The sequence below is a fragment of the Typopeltis vanoorti genome, chromosome 7 (genome assembly GCF_054136105.1).
Source record: "Typopeltis vanoorti isolate ZY-2024b chromosome 7, IOZ_Tvanoo_1.0, whole genome shotgun sequence".
NCBI classification, from domain to species: Eukaryota; Metazoa; Arthropoda; class Arachnida; order Uropygi; family Thelyphonidae; genus Typopeltis; species Typopeltis vanoorti.
This window is the reverse complement of record NC_143555.1, coordinates 85,959,267-85,986,789: the sequence shown is the minus strand read 5'-3', so window position 1 is coordinate 85,986,789 and position 27,523 is coordinate 85,959,267. Positions and strand designations below refer to the sequence as shown.

Below are 27,523 nucleotides of genomic sequence, written 5' to 3'. Positions count from 1 at the left end.
CTCTGTGCCCCCCAGCTTGCGCATCATGCGCCTAATGGTAAATGCGGCCCTGAATATATATATATATATATATATATATATAAATACATACATATTCCTTCAGAAGTCGCATTAAACAGCCTCAATCAGTTTCGAATTAATTCATCTATATTGATTATAGATGCAATTTCATGCTCTGTAGATATTATTATTAGACAAGTGAGTCGTTCCTGAGCCATCGTAGAGCGAGTGTAATTTGTTTAAAGTTTTAATTTTGAGTAACTCGGGGGGGGGGACTCAAATACTCTGTTTATGTGATAGAAACTGCTCTTATCCAACTAATTAATACAAATAGCAGCAGCACACAAAAAACCTGTTGTCTCTGGATTAAACTGCTAATTCTGGATTAATAAGTCGCTCAGTGTTTGGTCAACCCAAGTCAAACATTTACGAAGAGAAACTTTCCAGAGGAGATTGGAATTTAGTAATACTGATAAGAACAATAGTCTAAAAGTCCAGGTAGTCCAGAAGTGAAAACCATATATGACAAAATGAAAATAGTTTATTTAAGTAAAAACACAAAAATAAATACAACCAATATATCTTAGAATTCATAATTAAAATGACTAATAATAGATTTCTACAGATGCGTCTATCTTGTTTTGGTATTAAAGTTATTCTGAAGCATTGTGAATTTTACGATTTTATTATTATGCCGCTAATATTTCTTCAAATGAGTCACTTTTTACAACCAAACTGGCTATGTTAAAATCCCTTTGACCTAATTAAAACGTAGAATGCTGTTGAAACTTCATCAGTATTTTATCTGTTCAACTGCAATCTCCCCCCATCCCCCGCCGTTAACGGATTATTGTCTTTATGTGCACTGGGTTACCTGGAATTTCTTTACTGCCCTACAATATTTGACATTTTTTGCTGCACAATTTGTTGTCTCTTCCCAAAAAAAAAAACGAATTTCACATGTGCAAAAATAAATAATCAAAATGTTTGTTTGCATTGGAAAGATTATGTCAAATATAATTTTTAAATAACATTTATTGCAATAAATATTACATTTTGCTTTCTTTCCTTACAAAATAAGATTATATGGGTCTCACATTTCAATTTTAGGAACGATTTTTTTTTTTTTATGAACAATAAATGGTGTTAAACTGCATTACTCGAGGTTTCCGATTGCGAGCCTTTTTAATATCAAAAATTTATCCAATGGTATTTTATTCACATGCTCTTCGCTTTTGTCTTTGGCTTAAAACTGCAAGATTTTTTTTCTACTTCTTTCGACTACTTCAAATATCTTATTAGCAGGGATGCAATGTGCCTTTATTTATTTTTCGGAAACGAAAATCACAAGTGCGGCAAGCTTTTTTCACCCTGGCCGCGTATGGTGACAGATACCGTAAAAAGCAAACATGCCGCGTGTGCTCGGCCGCATATGCACGCAAGCGACCGATCGTAACCACAGCCATATAGGGAGACCACGGCCGCTATGCTATCCGTCGACAGCGACGGAGAGAAAGAGATACGAGCGTCACCATGACGCCAAACTTATGTAATTTCCGGTTCATCCCCCTTCCGGTGACGTCATTTCCGGTAGCGAACGAAGACGAGGTACCCGCTCACGCATTAATGCGTCCGCTGCGGTCTCCCATAGGCTACCATGTTAAAGAACCAGCCGTTTGAAAGGAAAGAGTCCGATATTCGAAATGGATTAATTTCAAAACCTGAAAAGAGCCCTAATTTTAGTAAGTTGCGCTATTCTCACTGAAAGGTAACAAATTGCATGACATGCTAATATCGGAATTTAGCTTCGATACGATCTTTCTCACGTTTCCTCACACAAATAATCAGTTTAGTAAGTACTTCAATATTTTTTACTTCTTTACATGTTACTTCTAATATAACATTTTCATAACGAGCACATCACAAGTGCAGACACTGCGTGTATGTAAACAAAAACTAACAAGCATAATTAATACGTAAAAATATTCAGAATTTTTAATATGATTATTTTTACAAATTGACATACATTACCTTTTGCCCATTTTCCCAGCTTATTTAAATTATCCTGCAAACTCTCAACATCAGCTTGATTTTTTATTGTGCTACCCAACTTTGCATCATCAGCAAACAACTGAATATCTCCTTTCAAGCCATTTCCTATATCATTTATGTAGAAATTAAACAGTAATGGCCCAAGCACAGAGCCCTGCGGCACACCACTGGTCACCTGCCTCATCCTGGACTCTGCTCCTCCATACATTACTTTCTGGTATTTCTCCATGAGCTATTCTCTTTTCCATATCACCAGTTTAGTATCCATTTCCAACTGCTCTAATTTGTGCAACAGTATTCCATGGGTATCCTGTCAAAAGCCTTAGCAAAATCCAGAAGTAGCACTGTGTAGCCATTTCCCTTGTCCAACTCAGATGACATTCTATAAGAAAAAAGTTAATAATGCTAAGGCAGAATTGACTTTTAACAAAACCATGTTGGCCCCTATAGAGTATCATATTCTGATCCACCCATTCTTGAATTCTGTCCTTAACTAACTTTTCCAATACTTTTACCAGCACTTCTGAGATGGTGATTGGTCTGTAATTAACTACTGCAGTCTTAGAGCCACCTTTATGCAAAGGAACCACTTTGCCTTCCTTCCACTCCCTAGGGACCATACCAGAGTTCAAACTTAAGTTAAATAACCAAGTAAAAGGCGTTGACAATTGCTTTGCACATTCACGCAACACCCAAGCTGATATTCCATCTAAACCTACAGCAGTGTTTGCATTTAAATTCTGCAATATACTAAGTACCTCTGATTTATTAACTTCAATTTTCACATTAGTTATTGCTACAGGTACAGAAATATCCTCACTTGGGTGATAGACTTTTGAAAAGTAATCACTCAGTAACTCTACTATTACATCTGAATTGGTCACCTCAATACCATCAACATCCACTAAGTTTATCCTTCCAAAGTTATTCTTCCTTTTACTTGCCACATAGCAGAAGAACGTTTTGGGATTACCCTTGATCTCCTTGGCTAAGGCCTTCTCATAATCTGATTTAGCTTTTCTTACTATGCTGGTAACCTTCCTAGCTTGAGCCTTGTATTGCTCATGGGTGTCCTGATCACATTTCTCCTTGTAAATTCTCCATAACATTTTCTTTTTTTGCAGATCAAGCCTGATACTACTATTCATCCATCTAACGCCTACCTTGTTTGTCTTCCTAATCATAATACATTCTGCTATTGCATTCCTCAGATACCCGCTGATTTTATCCCATGCTGCTAACATCTTTCCCCTGCAACATGTTCTGCCATGGGACGGCTGTAAACTCACTCCGAAGTTTGTTATAATTACCTAACCTGTAGTTCCATATATATACCCCTTCTTAAGAGAAATCCACAGATTTCGCAACCTCTCAAGTCAATACCACATGTTCACTTTCACCAATTGGAGGTAATGAGGACACCTTACTTATGCATATAACCTCTGAACCAATAACCAGGTCCAACACTCTCACACCACGAGTCCCTTCAGTTATGCTGTTTCAAGTAATTCTCTCTTAAAAGGTGTATGAATTCTATTTCCTTTTTGCCACGTGATATATCCTCCTTCCAATTGATATCATCATAATTAAAATCCCCCATAATAATCACTAACCCTGCACTCATTGCACTTATTTGCTGATGCATGAATTCAATATCACCCCCTGGCCTACAGCAGCAATCAACTGTATATTTAGTTGCGTTGGTCACTATTTCATACCAGATTACATCAAATGAACTATCATCCACACATCTATCCTCTTGATATAGTACTTTCTTTGAATGAAACTCATCAGCTATCATCAACAGTACTCCTCCCCTGTTCTATCTTCTCTATTCTCCCTGAAAATACTGTACCCATTACATTCAATTCCAATAACCACATCTTCTGTTGACAGCCAAATTTCACTGATGCCTAAAACTTTTGTTGGGATTGCACTGACTAATGCCAAAAATTCTTCCCTCTTATTTCAAATGCTTCTTGTATTAGTATACAAAAATTGCAGATTCCCTTTAGTTCTTGTACCAGCTTTAGAACTGATATACACTCTACTAATTTCAGTAGTCCCATGCCAATTTTTATCCACTCTATTCTTCAAATTATTCTGCAAAAAAGGATTACCCTTGGATTACCCCACTTTCACTCTCTCTTACACTCAACTTTTTCAATTTTAGTTTTCCTGCCCAATTACTTCAATTGCCCAATTTAAAAGAATGTGCAAAAAAAAGAGGTCTGGAATTTGTTATTGTCTGGAGTGTGTTTATAGGCAAAAGACAGCTGTATGCAAGAGATGGGTTGCAACTGAACATGGAAGGTCATAAGCGTTTGAAACAGTACCTTCTTCAAACGCTTATGACCTTCCATGTTCAGTTGCAACCCATCTCTTGCATACAGCTGTCTTTTGCCTATAAACACACTCCAGACAATAACAAATTCCAGACCTCTTTTTTTTGCACATTCTTGCAATCATATCATTCATTATCATCGCTCATCTACTTAATTCATAATTGTCAAAACGAGGCAGCACAGGACAAAGAGAGTGACTTTTTTTAAAGTCACTCTCTATTGTTCTGCCAGACAAGCATTCCTCAGGCATACTACTCTCCATACTCTTAATCATCGATTCACCATATATTATACCACTCATAACTTCATTCAAACCCAAAGAAGCATCACTCATGGCCTCACTTTTCTACACTATTCAGAATGACTCTCCCAGTTTTATTACTTTCCCTCAACACTCTTTTATTTATTCCCTCACTTTCACAACATCACATTTCTTCTAGACCTCTTGTGCTTTCGTTCTGTTGACTTCCATACTATTCATTACTTCATCATTCAGCAAAGACTCTCTGTTATTTAAACCTGTTCTAGTTACTTCAGCTAAAGTAATCTCCATAGTTGTAATTTCTCTATTCAACACATTTAACTTAGTCCTCATATCCTGAACCTCCTTACTGAGCACTTCCAATTCCTCTTGCAGGATGTTGAAGGTGGCTTCTCACTTTTACGAACTCCTGCTGAAGCTCTTCTGCTATGGTCCTGACGTTTCCTTCCATTCCCAATCGCTCTGGTCTATCTAGACACTTCACACATACGTCAACATTTTCATTCTTCTTGTTTAGCCAAACAGTCCACAGATCCTTCACATTCCTCGGAGCATACATATAGCAGTTTCCACAATGCATCCACTGCGAAAAATCCAAGGCAGAGCTAGACTTTCATACAGAAGTCCTCCATGCCGACGACATACGTCTCTTCGCAAACTTCAGCATCTAAAAACGCTATTTTTAGATGCTGAAGCAGTGCAACAAACAAGTAGTGAAAACACAATATAAACAACAAAATTTCTACAAGACCATCACTGAAGGCCACTTGTATCCAATTGCAGCAAAATTTGAGACAAAAAACCTCACTATGCTTCAATTTAAAAACACTTTCTGGCATAGCTCAAAATGACCGCTACGTTCACTTGCAACACTAGCACCACCAAATCAACATGCAGGAAAGTGTCAAGGCTCATCATTGTAAGATTAAGATTCTAACTATAGAGAATACAAATTGTGTACAAACAAACTGAGCAAGATTTATAGCTTTTAAATGCTTATACACCAATAGCATAATTTTTTTGAACAAAGTGAAGATTTTAAAATATTTAAATACACTGGTGTCCAAAAGATAAGGATGAACTACATTTTTAACTATATATGAAAAAAAGTTTCATGACTACAGCCAAATATGGACATAAATTTATTGCCAGCATACTAATAAATTATATTATACAAAAATGTGTTACAAATTTTGTACAAATTAAATTGCAATATGTTTTTGGCAAAACTTACAAATTTCGTAAGGATGTAGTTAAGGAATTAATGTGTAGTGCTTACAGAAAATTATGCAGAGACATTTCAGTATGGAATATGTCCACCCTGAACTGCAATGCAGCTCTCACAATACTGTACCATGCTTATGCCAAGTGATACAGGAGTTCATGAAACAAATTGGCTCACTCTCCTTCAGAGCAAGGAATTTCAATCAGCCATGCATCTCACTATTACGTGTTTTATGAGGTTGAGATTTGGGGAGTGTATTGGCCACTTGATTTGATTAATATCCCTAGTCTTCAGAAATATCTCCACTGCTTGTGTACGATGTGGTGAGGGCATTGTCATCCATAAAAATTAATTCTTCACCTACAGCACCACAGCGCAATCAAACATGATATTGAAGAATTTGCAATATCATTCACTTGTCATAGTCCCTATTTCCAGCACCTGTAGCTTATGTCCATTAAGAATAATGCCTTCTCACACTGTGACCCCAGCACCACTGTATCTATCCCTTTCAAGAACATTCTCGTAATGGTAAGCAGTACCACTTTCATGCCAGATCAAGTGTTGTCCAGAATCGGAGGAAGGGCTAAAATGACTCATCTATAAAGAGTACATTAGCCCATTGGTGTCTGGTCTAATTTTTATGGGAAAAAAATCACTGAAAATGTGCTCTACGATGAGCTGTGGAGAAAGGGATGCAGGCTACAGGTCTTCGGGCATATAGGCCTACTTGTCTGGTGAGAGTTTGTTGAAATATCTGCATACCTGTGCTTGAATGGAGCCGACTTACAAGCTGACCTGCCATGGTGTGTAGATTACATTTTGCTGTTATAACCAAAACCTATCTTCATACTCCATGAAAGAGCAAGGGCAATCTGTTAGCAAACATCTAAAACATGTTCCACTTGTTTCAAATGCTGGCCAGAGCCTGGATACAATGCTATGTGAGATTCCAAATTCTCTGACAATATCACTAACTCTGCAGCCTTCAAGCTTTCCAATAATTCTTTCCGGCATGAAGTCATACAGATGATGTCTTGGAGGCATTACGAGACATCCAAGTTTGCAACTTTATTCCTTCATGAAAAGAGCTTCCTTCAAACACAATTTGCTTAGTGCAGCCTTTTACCTTTTATCCTGTTGAGTGTTACCACATAACCCTTTGTGTGTGATTCAAAATTTGAATGTGTACCTGCTTTCTATTTCAAATCGTCAGTTATACAAATTTCCAGAAGCTGATTCATTTGAATTTGTGGCTATAACCTTCAGAAATAGTGTTCATTCTTAAGTTTTGGACATCAGTGTATAAAGTCATGCTTCAATGATAATACACAATTAAAATTGATAAAAATTAATTACAGTTAATGATTAATTGAAACTGATATAATTTTAACCCCTTCCAGTTCTGTTAATTGAGTGAACTGTTTCAATTTTCAATATTAACATCTGATTCATTCAGATAAAATTGCATAGGAAATACCTGTACTCTCAGCAGGAATGAATGGACTTTTTTGTGGTTGTTCTCGCTTTGGTTGGCTAACTGGAGCCTGATAAGTGGGACGGTGTAATCCAGAATGTCTTATGTCATATTCTTCTCTATTTCGTTTTCTTAACTGATCATATGTCACAAAATCTTTCGATGGTTTTTCTTCTTCTCCAAGATGAGAAAGTGTAGGACCTGAGATTTAGAATTCATATAAAAGTATTAAAAGAAGAATAAACGTATAGCAATGAAAGCAAATCCCATTTAATCCAAATCAGGAGACTGAAAATAATCATTTTCGAGTGATATTTATATACATGGTCAGATTTCACTATAACAAACACCATCATAGTAAACTCGCCCACTCACTAAAATCAAGTACTTCTAACTAAAGCTCTGTATTTTCTATTCTAAAGAAATTCACCAGCTTTCAGAATGAAATGTATGATAAGAGTGAAAATTTAATTATATGTGAACAAAAAATCACAGAGCACATGCCTTACCAAAAACACTAATTATTTTTATTCTTATTTACTTTGAAATTAATTAAAAGTCTCTCATCAACTTGAATGTAGGCTATATGTAATTTCAAAACTAAGCAAATGTTGTACATCTAGTTGTGCACAGATAGTATTATAGAGGACTTTTATTCATTATTTATTTATTTTGGTAAACAAACACCTTTAATAAAATGAAGTGTTGTAACATCATATTGTGATCACTACATTGTTCCCTCTTCATTAATATGGAAAACACAGAGTACAAGTGATGGGACTAAAATAGAATATATTTGATTTTTCTACTTAACTGAAGAGTCTTAGAGGAAAACAGTTATTAATTTTGTATATGTTTAAAGTACTCCTACTTAACTTTCAAGAAACCTAAACACCAATACAGGAACTTTTAAAACCATAGTGTAATAATAAATTTTGGATAGTTAAGTGTAGGTCCAGAGTAAAGGTTTTTGTTTTGAAAATTTCCAATCTCTGGTTAATTTAGTTGGATTAATCACATGGGAATTATCTTGATTATTTGGTTGAGCTCATACCAGAATACGCTTAAAATTAGATTAGTAAATCTTTATTGATATTTTCCGAATCTGTATTCTTAAATTTCGTTACCATACATATTATTGCTTTGCAATGAAAAAAATTGATCAAGCTCTGGGAATACATAACAACAATTGTGTTGTTTTAGCTAATTTGTTACGCTAATGTTACAAGAAAGAAAAAGAATAACATTATATTCATGAGGAAGGCACACACAAGCATATTCTAGCCTGGGTGGCCAAATCTGTTCTTCAACCAAGAGGATGAAAGTTTGAAACCCATGTGGGAATAAATTTTTGTGACTGCCTTTAAGTGAGGGTGATCAAACTGATGAAGTTCATAAATAAACACACGCACACACACACAAATTAATAAAAATTGAAAAATAAGTAAGAAGCATCAATAAAAAAGAAATGGAACAAGCAGAAGAAATGAATAAATACCAGATCGACATAATAGGAGTGACTGAAATAAAGAAGACAAAAGCAGGTGAGATCTTTCTAATCAACTAATGCAAAATGTTATATTCAGACAATAATGATCAGAGAAAAGGAGTAGCTATAGTATTGAACACTAAATACAAGGATACTCTTCTTAAATGACAGGCAATATCAAGTAGAGTGATGTGGAGAAATAATAGAATGGGAACTGGACAATGACACATTTGTATCTATGGTCCCAAAGAAGGTTCTATTAATGAAGAAGTGGAGGAATTTTTTTGAGGCATTAGAGAAAGCAACTGACACAATGAAAAAGGAAAAATTGATCCTTTTTGGAGATCTCAACAGTAGAGGAGGAAGTGATTACCAGATATATTTAAATGTTTTGGGAAAGTCTGGAGTAAAGAGCAAAGGTAATAATGATAAGTGCCTTCTGGATTTCTCATCAGATGGACTAGTTATTACTAACACCATATTACAACAAAAAAATATGCACAAATTCAGATGGAGAGCACATGCAAAAATAAGAAAAGTCTCACTGATTTAGTTGATAGCAATGTTTGCCCATGGTTCAAGAGAACAAAAGGAGCCTCCATAGTTCAGTCAGTATAGATGAAGCCCTTTGGTCAGAAAGACCTGGGTTCGATTCTTGTCAGTGATGTGAGGAACCTTCATCTGGTCTTATTCGACGAAAGGTGAGTTAGTCAGTTTCATATGAGGTAGGTTTTTTTTTTTTTCACCTGGAAACTCAGGGATTTTTTGCCTCCCACACAGGCAAACCAGTCCCACGAACACACATGGATTACAGTCATGAATACGTCCCAGCCATATGCCGGCCCCGAGCCCAGATAAAATTGGGGTGCGGGGAAAGCAATGGTGAACTACCCTGTAAAAATCTCGCCAGGAATACTTTTGAGCAGCCTTTAAAAGTGATCTGTAGACTCAAATGCACAAACATCATTCAAGAAAAAATTAAATAATTTGAAAACAAGAACCAAAGCATGGAGATTTGGTGGCAAACCCTGAAGGAACAATTGATTGATTCTAAATAGAGGCATGTGGTGAGATTGCCTGTAAGGATAGAAAAATCAGAACTCCATGGAAGATTCAGGAAGTTAAAGGGCAATGGAGAAAAACAAAAAAACACTTATCAAAAGTTCTTGGCAAGTAAGTCAACTTATGATCTTAGAGAATACAGAGAAAAATGTAAGAAAGCAAACAACTGTGTAAAACTAGCTAAACAAAAGTCACAGGAAGACTTTGGTAAGAACATAGAAAATAAATATCAGGAAGGCGGCAAAATATTCTGTAGGCTATTGAAAAAGTTCAGAAATATGGAAAGAGTACTCTAAAAGGAATCCGAGATGATAAATGGTCATGAAAACTGAAGATAAAGATATTCCAGATGTCTAAAGTAATTTTATGTTGAGCCCATACACAAGAGGTCGGTTGATCAACCTACAGTACATTAGTACCGTATATATGGGTAAACCCTGAATTACCATTCTGACTGTTAAATGAAGCAAGTAATATCAGTATGGTGGTAAAAAAAACTCACAACTGGAATGCAGTCAGGAATACAAGTACATGTCCATACTTGTCATAAAAAGCCATCAAAAACCTGAAATATGGAAAGGCAGCTGGAGTAGATGAAATTCAAACAGATATCCTCAAATATAGAGATATAAAATTTTACAGTGTGTACTGTATGATTCAGACCAACTGGTCGGAGGGTCAAATTCCAGATGATTGCAATGGAGCTTTCATAGTAACCACCTATAAAAAGGGAAATAAAACAATGTGAGAATTACAGAAATGGTGCTTGACACAAGCTGAATTCAGGCCAAATACAGGTTATAAGAAACATATTTTCACTTGAAGACAAATAGTTGAGAAATCTTGGGAATATAACAAGGATTTCTATTTAAGTTTTGTAGATTTTGGAAAAGGCATATGACAAGGTGCCCATAGGAAAGCTTTTCAAAACACAATTATATGGTGTAAATGGGTCATGTCAAGCAATACACAGTCTCTATTTAAACTGTAAGTCAGCAGTTAGAATTCAAAGAGGTACATGGAAGATTCATTAGTCTTATCCATCCCTTTGGGACAGCTAGAGTACCCTAATGATGGGTTCACAACGAATTTTTTTTAATGTGGCCGGTTCGTCACTCCTTGCTGCATCCCATAAGGACAATATTCATGACTGTAATCCATGTGTGTTCACAGGGACAGATTGCCTGTTCTGGGGGACAAAAAAATCCAAGTTTCTGGATGAAAAAACCCCCAACCTCCATATGAGACCATTCAACTCACTCACTTTTTGTCAAAAGACACCAGATAAAGGTTCCTCATGTCACCGATGGGAATCGAACCCAGGTGTTTCAAACCAAAGGGCTTTGTCTATACCAACTGAGTTATGGAGGTTCCTTGACATTATGTCAAGCAATACGTCGTATCTATTTAAACTGTAAATCAGCAGTTAGAATTAAAAGAGATACATGGAAGATTGGCTGATGTTAAATCAGGTGTGTGTGTGTGTGACAGGAGTGCATATTATCTTCTACTATTATTATCATCTATATGTCCGTGCGGTTAGCCTAGCGACTATGCGCTTCGCAACCATATGCCTGGGAAAGGAGTGTCCTAGGTTCAATTCCTGTCGACGACATGAGGAGCTTAAAGAGCTTCCTCAGTCATAGCCAAGTTAGCTGGTCTTGGGCATGTACAGCAGGGTCCCCCCCCCCCAGTTTATCTGGGGTTTTTCATCATGCAAGCAGGCAAACCAGCCCTGTGAAGACATATGGATGCAGTCAGGAATACTTAAGACAATCCTTCCAGCCATAGGTCTGAATTGTCAGCTATACCGGTCCCGAGCCCGGATAGAAATAGGAGAATTGAGGTGGTGATTCACGGTCGTTGAATCACCATACGAAATGAATGAATCATCTATATGGATCACATTATGAAAGAAAGTGGCATTAAATCTGCTATCAAAATCTCAGCTCTGCTTTATACAGATGTCATATTTCTGAATAAATCCAGTACAAGTCTGCAAGATTCCTCGACTAAATCGAATAACTGTTGTAATAAACTTGGTATGAAAATCACTGATAAAAAGACAAAGACAATGAAAACAGGCAGAAACATTGAAACCATCAATCATATCCTGAATGGTGAACCTATAGGACAAGTAAAACATTTCATCTATTTAGACACAATTTTTAGTGAAGGTGGCAAATTAAATATAGAAATAGACAATAGCAGTAGTAGAGCTGGTATGGTAGGAGGTCATCTGAATAAATTTATATGGAATAAGAAAGAAATTAGTCAAAACAGTAAATTATTGTATACAAGACAGTGTTCAAACCAATTTTAATTTTAACTTATGAATCTTAGAGTTGGATTAGAAATAAAATACTTGACTGTCATATCTGTGGTCTACAAAGACTGGGGACAATCTCAGATGGTATGGTCACTTAAACACAATGGGAGTGGAAAGATTAGTAAAACAAGTGTTTTTTGCCAAGATGGCAGGAAAAAGACCAAGATATAGGTGAATTAATACAGTGAAAAGTGCCTTAGAAGACAGAATTATAAGATCTGATAATGTTGAAGTCTTTGCAGATAACAGATTGATTTATAGGAAAACTGTCAATTGGAAGTTAGTAATGATGTAACTTTTTCATGTAGTACTATTATAATATCTTGTACACCCCCTGAATTTGATGATGATCAGTAATATAAAAAAAATTCAAATACTGCAGAAATATATGTCTTGATATGTTTAAATATGGAGGTATAAAAATTTAAGTATCTGTACTATATAATTTAAAGAGCTTGGTCATTAGAGTAAATCCATGATGAAGGTAGTAAGTAAGTACAGCTTTATACAATATATAAAAATTAGTCCCCTTCTGATCTCCTCTCCCACCAAGCACACAGATTGCCCAAAAAATTAAAAATTCTCCACTACAGACTATAGCTGGATGAGATTGATTTTTACCTGAAAATCAGCTAAGCATCCAACTGAAAAGTATGCAAGCTTATTACTCTCTCCTCTCATAAAAAAACTCAGTCTGCTTTGAAATATTGCTAAATCCAGAAAATGTTACTCTCTTAGCAGAATTGACCTGATGATCAGCTTTATATATATATATTCTCAATTTACCAACATTTCATCTAAAAACTAATTCAGGCTCATTTACCATATATTTCTCAGTCCTGCTTCAGTTCACCACACTGTATATATCATTTTTGGCAAAATAAGATGAACAAACAAACAGAAAGTATGAAGCTGTGGGCTCTATACTTTCTCCACTCCCTCCGGCTAATTTCTTTAGGGAGATCATTAAGATTAAATGCTGCTACCATACAGACCCACTGTCTGGTTATGCTATGTAGATGTGTTCTTCAAGTGACCACATGAAGATGAAACACAGAACAATTTTTTTTTAACACAAGATACCTAACAGATTGAGATGCACTTCACATTAGAATAAGAAAACAATAACACTCTTTCCTTCTTAGATACTCGTGGATTAGCCTGATATATCTTTACCTATCACTGTTTATAGGAAACTTATACACAACAGAAACTACCATCAACAGTCCCACCATAAATCCTCATATCAATATCTAATCTAATGTAATCTAATCCTGTGGCCTCCTCTTTTAAGAGGGTTGCAGCTGATAAACAGTCCGTTTCCATACCTCTATCTCTTGCTTCTGTAAGACTCTTGCCCGTCCAGTCTTTGATGTTGTCTTTCCATTGCAGTCAGAGTCTTCCTCTCCTTCCCTCCACCATCCCCTGCAATACTATTCTGGGAGCTCTCCAGAAGAACCTCTCATTAAATGTCCTGCAAACACTATATTTCTTCTTTGGATACTAGCCATATAGTCTCTTTTCATCTTGAATCTTTTAAAGAACTTCATTGCTCACTCTGATCTGGAGACAGATCTGGAGCTGGAAGGAAATGTCATCAGGAAGGTGAGAGACTTTAGATACTTAGGTTCAACAGTGGAAGAAGATGGAGCTGAGAAGGCAGTGGGATGCAGGATACAAACGGGTTGGAGGAACTGGAGGAAGATGGCTGGAGTGTTATGCGATAAGAGGGTGCAGATCAATCTGAAAGGCAAAATCTATAGGACAGTAGTGAGGTATGACATATGCTATAGAAACTGTGGCCTTGAAGAAAAATAACATCAGCAGGATGGAAGTAGCAGAGATGAGAATGCTTAGCTGGATGTGCGGTGTGACCAGAAAGGATTGTCTGAGAAATGACTATGTCAGAGGAACAGTGAAAGTTACGAACTTAGGAGTGAAAATACAAGAGGCGAGGTTGAGATGGTTTGGTCATGTGATGAGGAGGGAGGACAAATATGTAGGAAGAAGGGTCATGCAGATGGATGTACAAGGAAGGCAGAAGCGTGGGCGGCCAAAGAAGAGATGGAGGGAGCTGGTAGAAGAGGACTTGAGGATGAAGAACTTGGATGTGGTGGCAGCCCAAGACAGGAAGGTGTGGAGGAGACTCATTATCAACAGTGACCGCACTTAAGTGGGAGAAGCTGCAGAAGAAGATTGCTCACTCTTTCAGTCCAGTTGATACAATCCATTTTTCTGAAGCACTACATTTCGAATGTATTCAATCGATCACTCATCTCCTTATTGATTGTCCAGGACTCTCATCCATATGTTCCCACGCTCCAGATCATGGTCTTGGGAATTCTTACTTTTAACTGTTTGTTCAGATTCCTGTTTCTAATATGTGGTATATTTGGAAAAACGCTGCTTTTTCTTTTTTAATTCTCTTCTTAATTTCATAATTGGATCTATTGTCATCTGTTATCCAACTCCCAAGATATTCAAAACTTTTTACATTCTCTATTCGTTGTCCATTCAAAGTGATTTCCTTTCCTTGAAATTTTCATCACTTTTGTCTTCTGAACGTTTATTTTCATTTTATATCTCTCATTTCCAATCCTGTTCAGTCTATTCAAAATTTTTTGCAAACCTTCCTCTGTTTCTCTCATAAGTACAATATCATCTGCATATCGTATATTATTTATCAGATGCCCATTTATCTTTATTCCATCCTTCACACCTTCCAAGTCCTCCCTCATCATCCATTCACTATAGACATTAAAAAGGAGTGGGGACATCCCACACCCTTTCTTATTGGGATCCATTCAGTATCCTCAACTTCAAATCTAATCCTGGCTTCTTGAGTTTTATATATTCTGAACAACAGTGATAATTTTTTCATCTATTCCTATTTATGCAAAATATCAAATAAAATAGAGTGATTAACATTATTAAAAGCTTTTTCATAATCCACAAAGCATAGATATAAATTTTTATTGCACTCGATTGTTCTTTCCCCCAATATCCGTAGTGTTGTAATAGCTTCCTTGGTTCCCTGTTTTTCCTGAAACAAAACTGTGCTTCATTTAATTCACTCTCTCTCTATTATGTGATTAGCACTTCTGCAACATGGCTAATCAAGCTGATAGTTCTATGCTTATTGCAATCCATCGTTCCTGTAATCTTGGGAATAGGTATAAAAATAGATCTTACAAAGTCTTTAGGTATTCTATCCTCCTACAAACTTCTATTAAAGATGATGGATAGAAGTTTTATTCCTTCCTTTCCCAATGCCTTCAGCAGCTCTCCTTGAATATCAAATCCACTCCTGGAACTCTCCTATCCATTATTCTTTTAATGGCTGCTTCGGTTTCCCCATTCCTTAATTTCTGGGATATTATCATTTTCTATCTGATCACATTCTAGATTATCTTCATCTCCATAAAGTCCTGTTACATACTTCTTCCACCTTACCATTTTTTCATTGTTTTCCAACAAAATCTTTCCTTTTTCATCCTTCAAAGCACCGCTTTTTGTTCTTCCCTTCTTTCCTGAAATCAAGTTCAAGCCTTCATAGACCTTTCTTATATCCTTTGCTGTAACATTTTCCTCTATTTCCTTGTGGACCCGATTGAGCCAGTCTTCCTTTGCCTTTTTAGCCAGAATTTTTACTTGTTTATTGATCTCTTTATATCTGACTTGGGCTTCGTTATTGTTCTTATTCTTCCATTTTCTTCTTTCGTCCATTTTTTCTATCACTTCCTCAGTAATCCAGGGTTTCCTTCCTCTCCTCTCTGCCTCACCCAGAAGATCTTTAGCATTCCTTGATTTTCTCTCTTAAATCAGTCCAGATTACTTCAAGGGGTCTATCAGTATCAATATTGTTGATTTTATTTTCCAGTTCAGCTTGATATTTCTCTCTGATATCTTTTCTTTTTTAGTCCATCAGTTCTTATTTTTTGAGTTGCAATTTCTTTATTTATTTGTTTTAATTCGATTTTTACTTTGTGTTATGGTTACTATTGCAGTCTGCTCCAGAATAAGTTTTTGCATTTTTTATTACATTTCTATATCTTGAGTTAATTAGAATGTAATCAATCTGATATCTCATTTCTTCACCTCTCTGGTCATGGTGCTCTCCAAGTATACAGTCTTCTCTTGTGTTGATGAAACCAGGTGTTAGTCACTATCAGTGGTGGCTAGAGGTTCACTATCTGATCACTATCCTTAGTATTTAGAGCCACATGCCTGTAAGGAGATGCGCTTTACAATATGAAAATATATTATATCAATATAATATTTTAAAAATACTAGTAAAGAACACAAAAATCATTTGCTCAGATAATAATATTCTCATTACATAATTAGACAATATAATCTTGACTAGTGATAAGATTCCAACCTGATCAATAGAATATTACATCCTTAACACACAGATCACTGTAATGGATTTATTTAATCATACATAAACATTGCTTAAGGGTCAGTCAGAGGTGATTGAGAGGCATCTCGACTCAAAACAAAAAAAAAAAAAGTGTATGAAATGCACATTAAAGAAGCCCCAGCCAGTTCTGACTAGAAGTTCAGTTCTCATCACCTTGGGCTCAAGTAAATTCAAGCACTTGTAAATTAAATGAAAAAAAGGATGAACTGACAATTTGAGATTTTGTTGATCAAACTGTATTCTGTATTGGTTTTAACCATAAAAAATATGATGATATAACATTATCAATTGCCAAGTGGCTTGGTTTTCATTTAGTTAAAGGACCCACTATTTCTGTTGAAGAACCAGAACAAGCAGAAAAGTCAACTACTGGAACAACTGCAGAAGAATTGCAGAAGTACCAAGTCAACATAACTGATGTCATTGAAAAACATATAAATAATAACTAAGATGTTATATTCAAGCAACAGTGAACAGGGAAAAGAAAGCTAGTATTCAACACTAAATATGAAGATAAACTTTTTGAATGGCATGCAATTTTAAAGAGAGTGACAAGACATTTGTTCTAATAATTTTGCAGAAGTTTCTACTGTTAAGAAGTAGAGGAATCCGAGTCATTAAAGAAGACAGCTGAAAAAGAAAACATTTTTAATTTATCAGATGAAAGAAGAGAAACAATGTTTCAGAAAAATCTGGAGATAGGAGAAAAGCTAGGGGAAATAAAATACCTGCTTGATTTCCATTCAGAATATTGACGAGTGATTATTTTAACACATTTTCCCAACATAATCATATGAATAAATTCACATGGTGAGAATGTGCAAGAAACAAGAAGTCTATGTTATTGTCGATTATGATATCTTCGCAGTGGTTTCAGGATATAAGAGTATACAGGAGATTTAAAATAGGAAGAATCATTATTTAGTTTTGAACTGAGTAAAACAATATTACTGAAAAGAAAATATGTAAGATAGTTTTAAAAAGAATAAAAGTCATGCAGGTTTCAAAGAAGAACTGTAGCCACAAATATAATTGAAGAAAAAAAATGAAAGAATTTGTAAAAAAGAAATCTAACTTTGAAGACTCAATGACAAAATCAGAAAAAGCTGATACCAGGGAAGTAATGTAATGAAGTTGTGTACAAGACGAGAAAAATTAGAATTTCATAGTAGACTCAAGAAATTAAGGAAGGCCATTCTAGAAAAGAAGAAATCATATCAAAGTTTCTACCAAGTAACCACTGCTTGCTTTGAGAGAATACAGAGAAAAATGTAAGCTAAGTTAAATGTGCTGGAGGCTAATGAAAATGGATAAAAACGTACTGCAAGAGCAATCAGAAATGATAAATGTGCATAAAATCTGAAGATGTTCTAAATGTCTGGAGCAACAACACTGAGAAAATGTTAAACAAAAGAAACAGTAACAGAACGATCAAGCAATAATACTAGAGAAACATGAAAAGGCAGCTGGACTATATGATATTCAACCAGAAATGTTCAAATATAATAAATATAATAATATTAAAAGTTTTAACAGTGGCTACACTTGACATACTTGAGAAGAGGGCTAAGAAAAATTGTGGAAGAGAAACTTTTGAATAAGCTGGGTTACGGCAATATAGGAGTTGTAAGGACTTAATTTTTTTAAAATTTCGTCTTCGTTTAATACATTCATCCTGGGTCAAGACAAATCATCTCATTCTGTACTTGATCTTGGGATGGATGTAATGCAAGAATTTGTATTGTACTTTCTGTTACTTGTGGGACTGCCACAAATTGCAGTGTGTGCTTCAATTTGTTTCAGGATATATTAGAAACCAACAATTCAGAGGAATCTCATATTTGGTTTGTAAATTGCTAAAAGTTATATGTGAAACAGCATTTATCATGTGGAGACATGAATCATGTCAGAATGATTGGTGCATATAAGCAAGGGAAAAATAGGGGCAAATAGAATACCTTTCATTAGAGACAAATGAATTACTAATAATTTACAGTTGTGATATTGTATGTCTATTAAGTTGCCGTGGGGCCAAATAAATTACGTGTCATCCTATAATATCTAGGCATGCATGTCTGCAGTTATGACAGGAATAATCTTTTAAAAAATAATAAGCTTATCATGAGAGAGAGAGATATTTGTTTGCAAAATATAAATAAGTAACCAATAAAAAAATGACACGTGTATACATTGGTTGCTTAGAAAATGACTATAGAGAGGGGCATATCCATCAAACTAATAATATTAATCAGATGATTCATCTAGGCATGGCAAAGTATTATTACTATTACTATTATTACGGGCAACTCCAGGGAGTCATTGGACTCATCGAGGGAGGCCCCAAATCATATTCATCACAACTATTTGACATTCATACAGTATCTATCATACCTCGCCTTAAACTCATTCACTGTCACAGCATCCACCACAGACTCAGGGAGCGCATTCCACTCATTCACTACTCTAAAAGTAAAGAACCCAGCTCTAACACCTTTACTAACTACACTTTTGCCCAGTTTCCATGGATGTCCCCTAGTCCTCCCAAAACCAGCCCTGTTCTCAAAAATATCTTCTGAATTAATTTTATAGAAACCCTTCAGTAATTTGAATGTCTCAATCATATCTCCCCTCCTCCGCCTATCAACCAATTTTTGCAACCCACAAATCCTCAACCTGTTCTCATACGGTTCATTCCACAGACCTGCTATCATCTTGGTCACTCGCCTCTGGATCCTCTCCACCTCCTCCCCATCAAGAAGAAACCTAGGTGACCAAATCTGAGCACAGTAGTCTAGATGGGGTCTTATCAAGGCTCGATACAGAGGAACAATAACCTGCTTGTCTCTGCTTGTCATCGTATTCTTCAGCAACCAAGTGATTTGATAGGCTGTTTTGGTCACTTTTGCAATGTGTCCCCTAAATTTCAATTCCTTATCTACCAACACTCCTAAATCTCGTGCCTCATCAATTTCCTGGAGCACGGTTCCACCAATGCAGTAAACTGCCGCCAATCTTTTCACCCCAAAATGTATAACCTGACATTTTGCCACATTAAACTGACATCCATTCTCCTTAGCCCAGACCTCCAATCTATCCAAATCATCCTGCAAAATTTTGACGTCATCTGCATTCACTATTGCCCTACCCAACTTCGCATCATCCACAAACAAATGAACTGTTCCTCTCAGATCATTTCCTATATCATTTATGAACAAATTAAACAGCAGTGGTCCAAGAACAGATCCTTGTGGCACACCACTAGTCACAGGCCGTCTTGTGGACTCTACTCCCGAGTAAACCACTCTCTGATATCTCTCCGTCAACCACCCTCCTATCCATCTCACCAACCCTATGTCCATTCCCATATGCTGCAATTTACTGATTAGAATTCCATGTGGAATCCTGTCAAAAGCCTTGGCAAGGTCCAGTAGAATCACCGTAAACCCATTACCCTTATCCAGTTCAGCCGTCACTGTGTTATAATACGTGAGCAAGTTACTGAGGCATGACCTACCCTTCACAAAACCATGCTGTCCCCGATACAGTATCCCATTTTCTTCTATCCAATCTTGTATTTTCCTCTTGACTATTTTCTCTAAGACCTTGACAATGATTCCTGATATGCTAATCGGTCGGTAATTTACTACAGCAGTCTTGGAACCACCTTTATGCAGTGGAACTATTTTCCCCTCTTTCCACCCGCTCGGGACTAACCCAGACCCGAGACTCAAATTAAACAAAATGGTCAAGGGTACTGACAATTCTTTAGCTGCTTCTCGTACAACACGAGCTGGTATACCATCCAATCCCACAGATGTATTGACATTGAGGTTATGCAATAGACTACTCATCTCCACTTCATTAACCACAATTCCCGTATAATCTACTGGTTTATTCGTTTCTGCAATGTCACCACCTGGATGATATACTTTTGCAAAGTGCTCACTCAGTAACTCAACTATCTCAACTGATTCAGTTACCTCCCTACCATCTTCATTCTTTAAAATCAATCTGCCATGTACATTTTTCCTTTTACTTGCTACATATCTAAAAAACTGTTTAGGATTCTCTTTAGCCTGCATGGCCAATGTTCTTTCGTAATCCTTTTTTGCTTTTCTTACCACACTCGTCACCCTTCTGGCCTGTGCTTTATACCGTTCATGTGCCTGCCGGTCACCCTTCTCCTTAAATTCCCTCCATAGTCGTTTCTTTTTTTGCAACTCAAGCTTAATGGTGTTATTCATCCATTTAACCCCTACTTGATTTAATATTCGGACTCTAGGTATACAGTCAGCCATTGCTTCATGCAAGCTCTTCTTAACTACCTCCCATGCACTATCAACTTCTAGTCCTTGCAGTTGTACATGCCATGGCACTGAACCAATCAAACTCCTAAGCTTGTCATACTTTCCAGCCCGATAATTCCACATGTACCCTGTCTTAATTGAAAATTCTACACCTTTAGCCACCTCCCAAGTTAAGACCCTATGATCACTCTCACCGATTGGTGGCAATGTGGTCATATTTGTTACAGCCAAATCCTCAGATGTAATTACTAGGTCAAGCACTCTCTGACCCCTAGTATTTTCCATTACATGCTGTCGCAGATAGTTATCCCTTAATAACCGCATAAAATCCAGTTCCTTCCTCCCGTGTGTCCTCTCCTCACTCCAATCAATGCGACCATAGTTGAAATCTCCCATAATAATCACCCTCCTTCCACCCATTTCTTCTATTTGCTTGTGCATACTGTCACCACCATCTTTTCCATCACCTGGTCTATAGCAGCACCCAATTGTATATTTAGTTCTGCTAGCCACAATCTCACACCAAATGGCCTCAAATGTGCTCTTTTCTGTATCCTGCAATTCAACTTCTATTCTCCTTGGCTGGAGCTCATCAGCTATCATCAACAATACTCCTCCCCCCATTTTATTCTCTCTGTCATTCCTGAACACACTATACCCATCACATTCAATCCCACTAGTTATATCATCTACAGTCAGCCATGTTTCACTAATACCTATAACCTGTGGTCTGGAAGTGCCAACCATGGCCAAAAACTCTTCCTTCTTGTTCCTAATACTCCTAGTATTAGTGTACATGAATTTAAGACCCCCATTAGCCCCAACCCTACCTTGATGCCTTATATTAACTATCCCACTCAGATTTGTTGTCCTTATTTGCTCTGGCATATTATATTCATTCTTACATTCAACTGCCTCCATAAGGACTGTATCTCTACTCCCCCCCCCCCCCCCAACAAATCTAGTTTCCCTGAATTTGCACATCCACTACATTCAGCAACACTTTCTCAAGTCTTCTTACACCGTAACCATTCAAATGCAAGCCATCCATCTTACATAGATCCTTTCGCCCATCAAACTCACTCCACACATCCACAAATTCCACACCACTCGTCATACATAACCCACGCATAAAGTCATTTGCAATTTTAGCCCTCCTTTTAAACATTTCACTGTCATACCGTGGCAAAAGACTAATCATTCTAACTCTCTCACTCTTTTCTTTTGCTACCTCAAACAATTCATTCAGGTCTTCTATCATTTCCATTTTATCTCCTTTCAAATCATTCGTACCTGCCACAACAATCATTTCTTTCACCCTTTCCTTTTGCTCTCTAATAGACGCAGTTACGTCCTTTAAGGTCGCACCAGGTTGGTACGATTTTGTCAAATCCTCTACTAACACACTTCGTACTAACGAGTCTCCATACAGCACTCTATCCTTCATTTTGTTCATGTTCACATTCATACGTCTATTTTTCCTGTCATACCTTTTATTATTGGTTGGTTCATTCAGTCTACTTTTGTTCATGCACTCTAGCTGCTGTTTTGCTCTTTCTATCGCACTATTCAACAACGCGATCTCACTCAATGCATCTATCTCATCTTTTTTGTTCTCTGAGAAACCATTTATACTATCATTCACACTTTCTACATTCACACTCTCACAATTTTCATGTACAACCTTGCCGTTTCTTGTCATATCCCTGTTTCCTTCATTCTGAAGGTTGACAAAAATATCACACTCACGATCCGAAATACACTTCAATTCCGCATTCTCCCTACATTTTCTACACACATTCAATCCTTTATTATCATCTAACCACACTCCGACCGCACTCCGCAAAGCGTACATTTCACTATGGTACACATTACCATAGCAATGTGTTCACTGATGGAGTGCTAAGCAAACAAATCCTCCTGTACAATTTGTTGTGCTGTTATGTGTATTTATTTCTAATTTTTATTTATGTATTTTTCATTTTCTAAAAAGAATTTTCTTTTATTCAGCAATTCTTATGATCAGTGTGCAATTTTTTTTTTATTTAGTAATTAAATCCCTGATATGCTAACATTTTGTTTTGGAGATAGTATTTTTATTGAATTTTTTGTGTAAATGATAAGATTCATTTTTATTCACAGGAATAAATAGATTTTCACTCATTATGTTTGCTGTTTCCAAGGAGTGGAATGAAAATGTCCCTGTGTGGAGAAAAAAACCCTCTCCCAAAGACTGAACAGATGCAAGTAAAACAAAGTAGACATTTTTATTCTATCAATAAATACAGTACAGAGAAAGTCAGAGGCTATGTACTATGCTTAGTGACAATTAGAGTAATTAGTGTAATTAGAGAACAACTAGAATGAAAATCATTCAGTATGATGAAAAATACTTCCCTTCCTACAGGCATAGTTATGCCTGTAGGAAGGGAAGTATATTACACAAGTAAACAGTAAATACAATGTTCTAACAACATATTTCAAATTTTCAGTTGCAGAAAATTGCAGTTGCACTTGTTCATAATACAATCATTGAATGTAGAAACCAACAAATAAATTTTCAAAAGCAAAATATCTATAGATGGAATTTAAAATTAGAATTACATTTGATATTTTATTTCATTAAAACAGTTCAGAAATACTAACTTTACAAACAAAAGTCTACCAAAAAAATTGAAACTGGCATGCCACATATATTGAAAACATTGTAAAATTGTGCCTTCCTGATGTGGATGCATTGAATGAGCCAAGTGTGTGTTCCTGCCTGACAGGCAAAATGCATGGGACACAGCCCGGTGTGAATGTGAAGTTTTGTAGATCTGGAGAATGCATATGAAAAGGTGCCCAGAGAAAACTGTCCAAAAGGACCGCTTTTCTTTAAGATTAGGGAGCCAGATGATAAATGTCATGTAGAAAAAGAGAGAAATTAGCCAAAACATCAGACTAGTAATACATAAAACTAGAAATCGAATTTTAACTCATTTCAAAGTTCAAACTAATTTTAACTTATATATTTGAGAGTTGGATTAGAAATAAAAAAAAAGTTGATCAAAGACCACGGACATGAGACTTCTGAGAAAAATTATGAGAATGAATGATGACAGAATCATACCAAAAAAAAAAAAACAATAATATTAGAAAGGAACTTGATATTGCTAGAATTCAAGAATATGAGCAACTTGAAACAGAAAGGAAGAGGAAGATTAGCAAAACAGGTGATAGAGCCAGGATGATAGAGACAAGATCAAATGTAAGATTTTACAGTATGTACTGGAAACCTGAAAAATAGCAGATGAATTTGGAAGAAAATTGTTGATAAGAAGGGTGATAATGTAAACTCATTTATGAACTATTATCATAGTATCTTCTATGTCCATGAGATTACATATTTGGATGACATCCAATTTATGCAGGTGATATTACACTCTTAAATATGAGGCATGTCCAGAAACTAAGTTTTGATTGGCTGTAAATGAATAAAATGGAAACATTTAAAATATTACTTTGTCAAGAGAATACATATACTGTCAGCTATTTCTCCACATACTGGCTCCTACATTGAGACATTTGTCATATAGGGAACACAAGTTTTTGTATCCCATCACCAAAGTAGTTTGCATTCAGTGTTTTGATCCAATCCTTTCATGGCCATCTTTATGCCATACACAAATTGCTGAGCTTCTAAAAATCTCAAGTGGAGAAAAAGATGGAAATCACTCAGTGCAAGAACTATATATACAGGGTGGTTGAGTGATGGAAACTCATTTTAGAAATTATGGACTTTACAACTGTGTTATAAATAACTCTTTTATTTTCCCTGTATATAACACAGTTGTAAAGTCCATAATTTCTAAAATGAATGCTGATCACCGTGCAACACTAAAAGAAAGGGTGATGGAAACCTTTCCAGTTGAAATTGTTGGAGCACTTGGCATGCTTGAGCATTGTTGCAAATAAAAACAGCTCCAGAGATGAGACTTCATCTTTTGTTTTGAATAGACTGCTACAATTTTTTTAAGAGTATCACAGTAAATACCCACACTCACTATCAAGACAAAGTTAATGAACAGAACATTTCACCTGTCCCGAAACATGGTACACTCAATTTTCATGGAGGAAAGTGCCAGTACAAATTTCTTTGCCTTTAGAGAGACACTATGCTGCCTAATGCACTGACTGCTGCTTACTCTCACTCTCTATGATGTCACATGAGAACTTCACGTTTCATCTTCTCATCACCCCTCATTATGATATCATTGCAAAAACATTCAGTGCTGCCACCATGTATTTTGTTTTGCAAATGTTAAGTATTTTTGGCACTTGTGCACAATTTGTGATATTGTAAGTATTCTGCATCAGTTTCAGGTCACAAAGAATGAGAAATGTATAGAAAATGTACACTCAATTCAGGAATGATAAATCTTCTGTTTTTTCAAATCTTCTCATTCACCTGGTCAAGCAGATCAGCAGTGATTAATAACCAGAAGTCAGTTTGATCTTCAGTGTGCACATCTTTCATTCAACACAGTTTTCTTACCACTCATTCTCTCATGGAATTTTCTTCATATGCATCACCAACTTGCGAGTAAATTTCAGCCAAGTGAACATTTTTTTGTATTTATCATATTATACAAAATATTTTTTGTATTATCACTGACTATATCTCCCAATTGGCAAGATTTTTTATTTTCTTACTCATTTTATAACATAATAGCAAATTTATAAATACAGACTAAGAACTGACAATATGTCCGTATACTTATTGACTGCTTAACATCACTACACAGATACATCTGCATCCTGCCACTTGCATTACAATTGGAATTCAGTTTCTGGGCTTGCCTCATAAATCCACTACAAGTCTTCAGGACTCATTAACTAAACTAACAACTGCAGTAACAAATTTGGTAGGAAAATAACAATAAAAGGCAACAACTATGCAAATAAGCCGAAACAGACAACATCAACTGCACTCTTAATGGAAAATCTATAGAACAAGTAAAACATATCAGCTATTCCAGGAATAATATTTTAGTGATAGCGACAAATTAGATGTGGAAACAGATAACAGCATAGCAGAGATAGGTAAAGATAGCAGGTCACACAGAAAATTAGCACACATTATCTGCTCTTATCATGATCAACTCCTAGGAGTCGACCAACTGCCCTGCAGTTGTAAACTATTATGGCCAAACGTTTATCATCAGAATTGGTGGACATAAGGATTATGTTCACCACCACCACTATAGCCACTTAGGTCTTTAGATCTTGCTTAAGGACACCAATGACAGAATTTACTGCAAGAAAGCCACTTTACAGAAAGAAATACAATTTGAAAGACTTTTTATTGAGTCTATCTACTCCAGCTTTGAACAACCTTGGCAATCATAATGAAATGTAGAAGCAAAATATTGATACATCTGGGAGACTCTCATTCTCAAATCCTTTGACCCACTGATAAAGAATTCTAGTGATATTTACTAGATGGCTCTGTTAACAAATGTAGACTTTACTTATATTTTTACCTTGCATGCTGATCTTTCTTATGTAATGCCTAATATTAATTTGAATACAATTTTCACTAATGGTGACAACTGGAGTTGGACAAAATACATGTAATATTAATTAAAGTTCCTTTTTAAGTATTATATCAATATATGCATATCATTCCTCAAAAAAATACTAGCACATGAATGATATTAAATCTGCAGGCTTGCGTACAGGAACTGGACTATGACATCATCATCATGTACATTCTATAGCTTCGTGCAATAGAGATGCACCCAATTATTTTGTTTCTGTTAATTTTTTAAAAAATAATTTTTGCCTTAATTATATTGGTGGGATTATGCTGGAAGAAAATGACTAAGTTAGAGATCTTAGAGTTTTAGTAAACAGGAAGTTGAAGTTCAGGGGTCATATAGCAAAAATTGCAAATACAACTCAGAGAATCACTGCAATGTTGAAATGAACATTGACATGCAAGAATAAGGAAGCCATTTTACCTCTTTGCATTGATACAACATCACCTGGACTCTCAGATCTGATTTCCTGGTTTCTGGAGTGATGAAAATACAGTGGAGAGTACAAAGGCACGTGTTAAAGATGATATCAGATTGCGGAATGTAGATTATGAGAACAGATTGGAAATGTGTGGACTGTACACACACTGATCAACAGGAGAAAAAGGGATAATATAATAAAAACAAACTTTTGAAATGGTTTATACAGGATACTGGTAGATGGAATTTTTCATTTTATGGAGGGTGGTGAAAGGACATCCATGGGAGTTGAGAATGAATACAGTCAAGAATGGGGGGAGGGGGGGGGGAGAGTGTTAGAGATTTTTCTCTCAGACGGCAGTGTGTGACTGGAATGGTTTGCATTTGAAGGTGATGAATACAGGTAGCGTGAATAAATTTAAGAAAAGGTATAACAACTGGTGTGAGTGATATGTGGCTTCTTCACTTGAGTCCCTCATGCCTTGAAGGTCTGGTAATAATAATAACAATTTATTCTGAGAAGAAATGACATGTCTAAAAGTGTGTAATT

At 36.1% G+C, this 27,523-nt stretch overlaps 1 protein-coding gene and 1 long non-coding RNA gene across 3 annotated transcripts in view; one reads left to right on the top strand and one right to left on the bottom strand.

The window, feature by feature from the left end:
• The window catches only part of asrij (OCIA domain-containing protein asrij), a 230,789-nt gene that overhangs the window by 31,135 nt on the left and 172,131 nt on the right, over nt 1-27,523 (bottom strand). Inside the window, exon 7 of the mRNA XM_090396001.1 lies at nt 7,365-7,562. Coding sequence (XP_090252127.1) covers nt 7,365-7,562 — 198 coding nt within the window. The remainder of the gene's footprint in view (nt 1-7,364; nt 7,563-27,523) is intronic.
• On the top strand, nt 1,652-23,515 carry LOC150104833 (uncharacterized). Of its 2 annotated transcripts, none has more exons than XR_016548580.1 (2): nt 1,652-1,742; nt 23,114-23,515. It is a non-coding gene; the product is annotated as an uncharacterized LOC150104833 (long non-coding RNA). The 2 variants fall into 2 exon arrangements; XR_016548581.1 differs by having other exon boundaries at nt 1,659-1,852.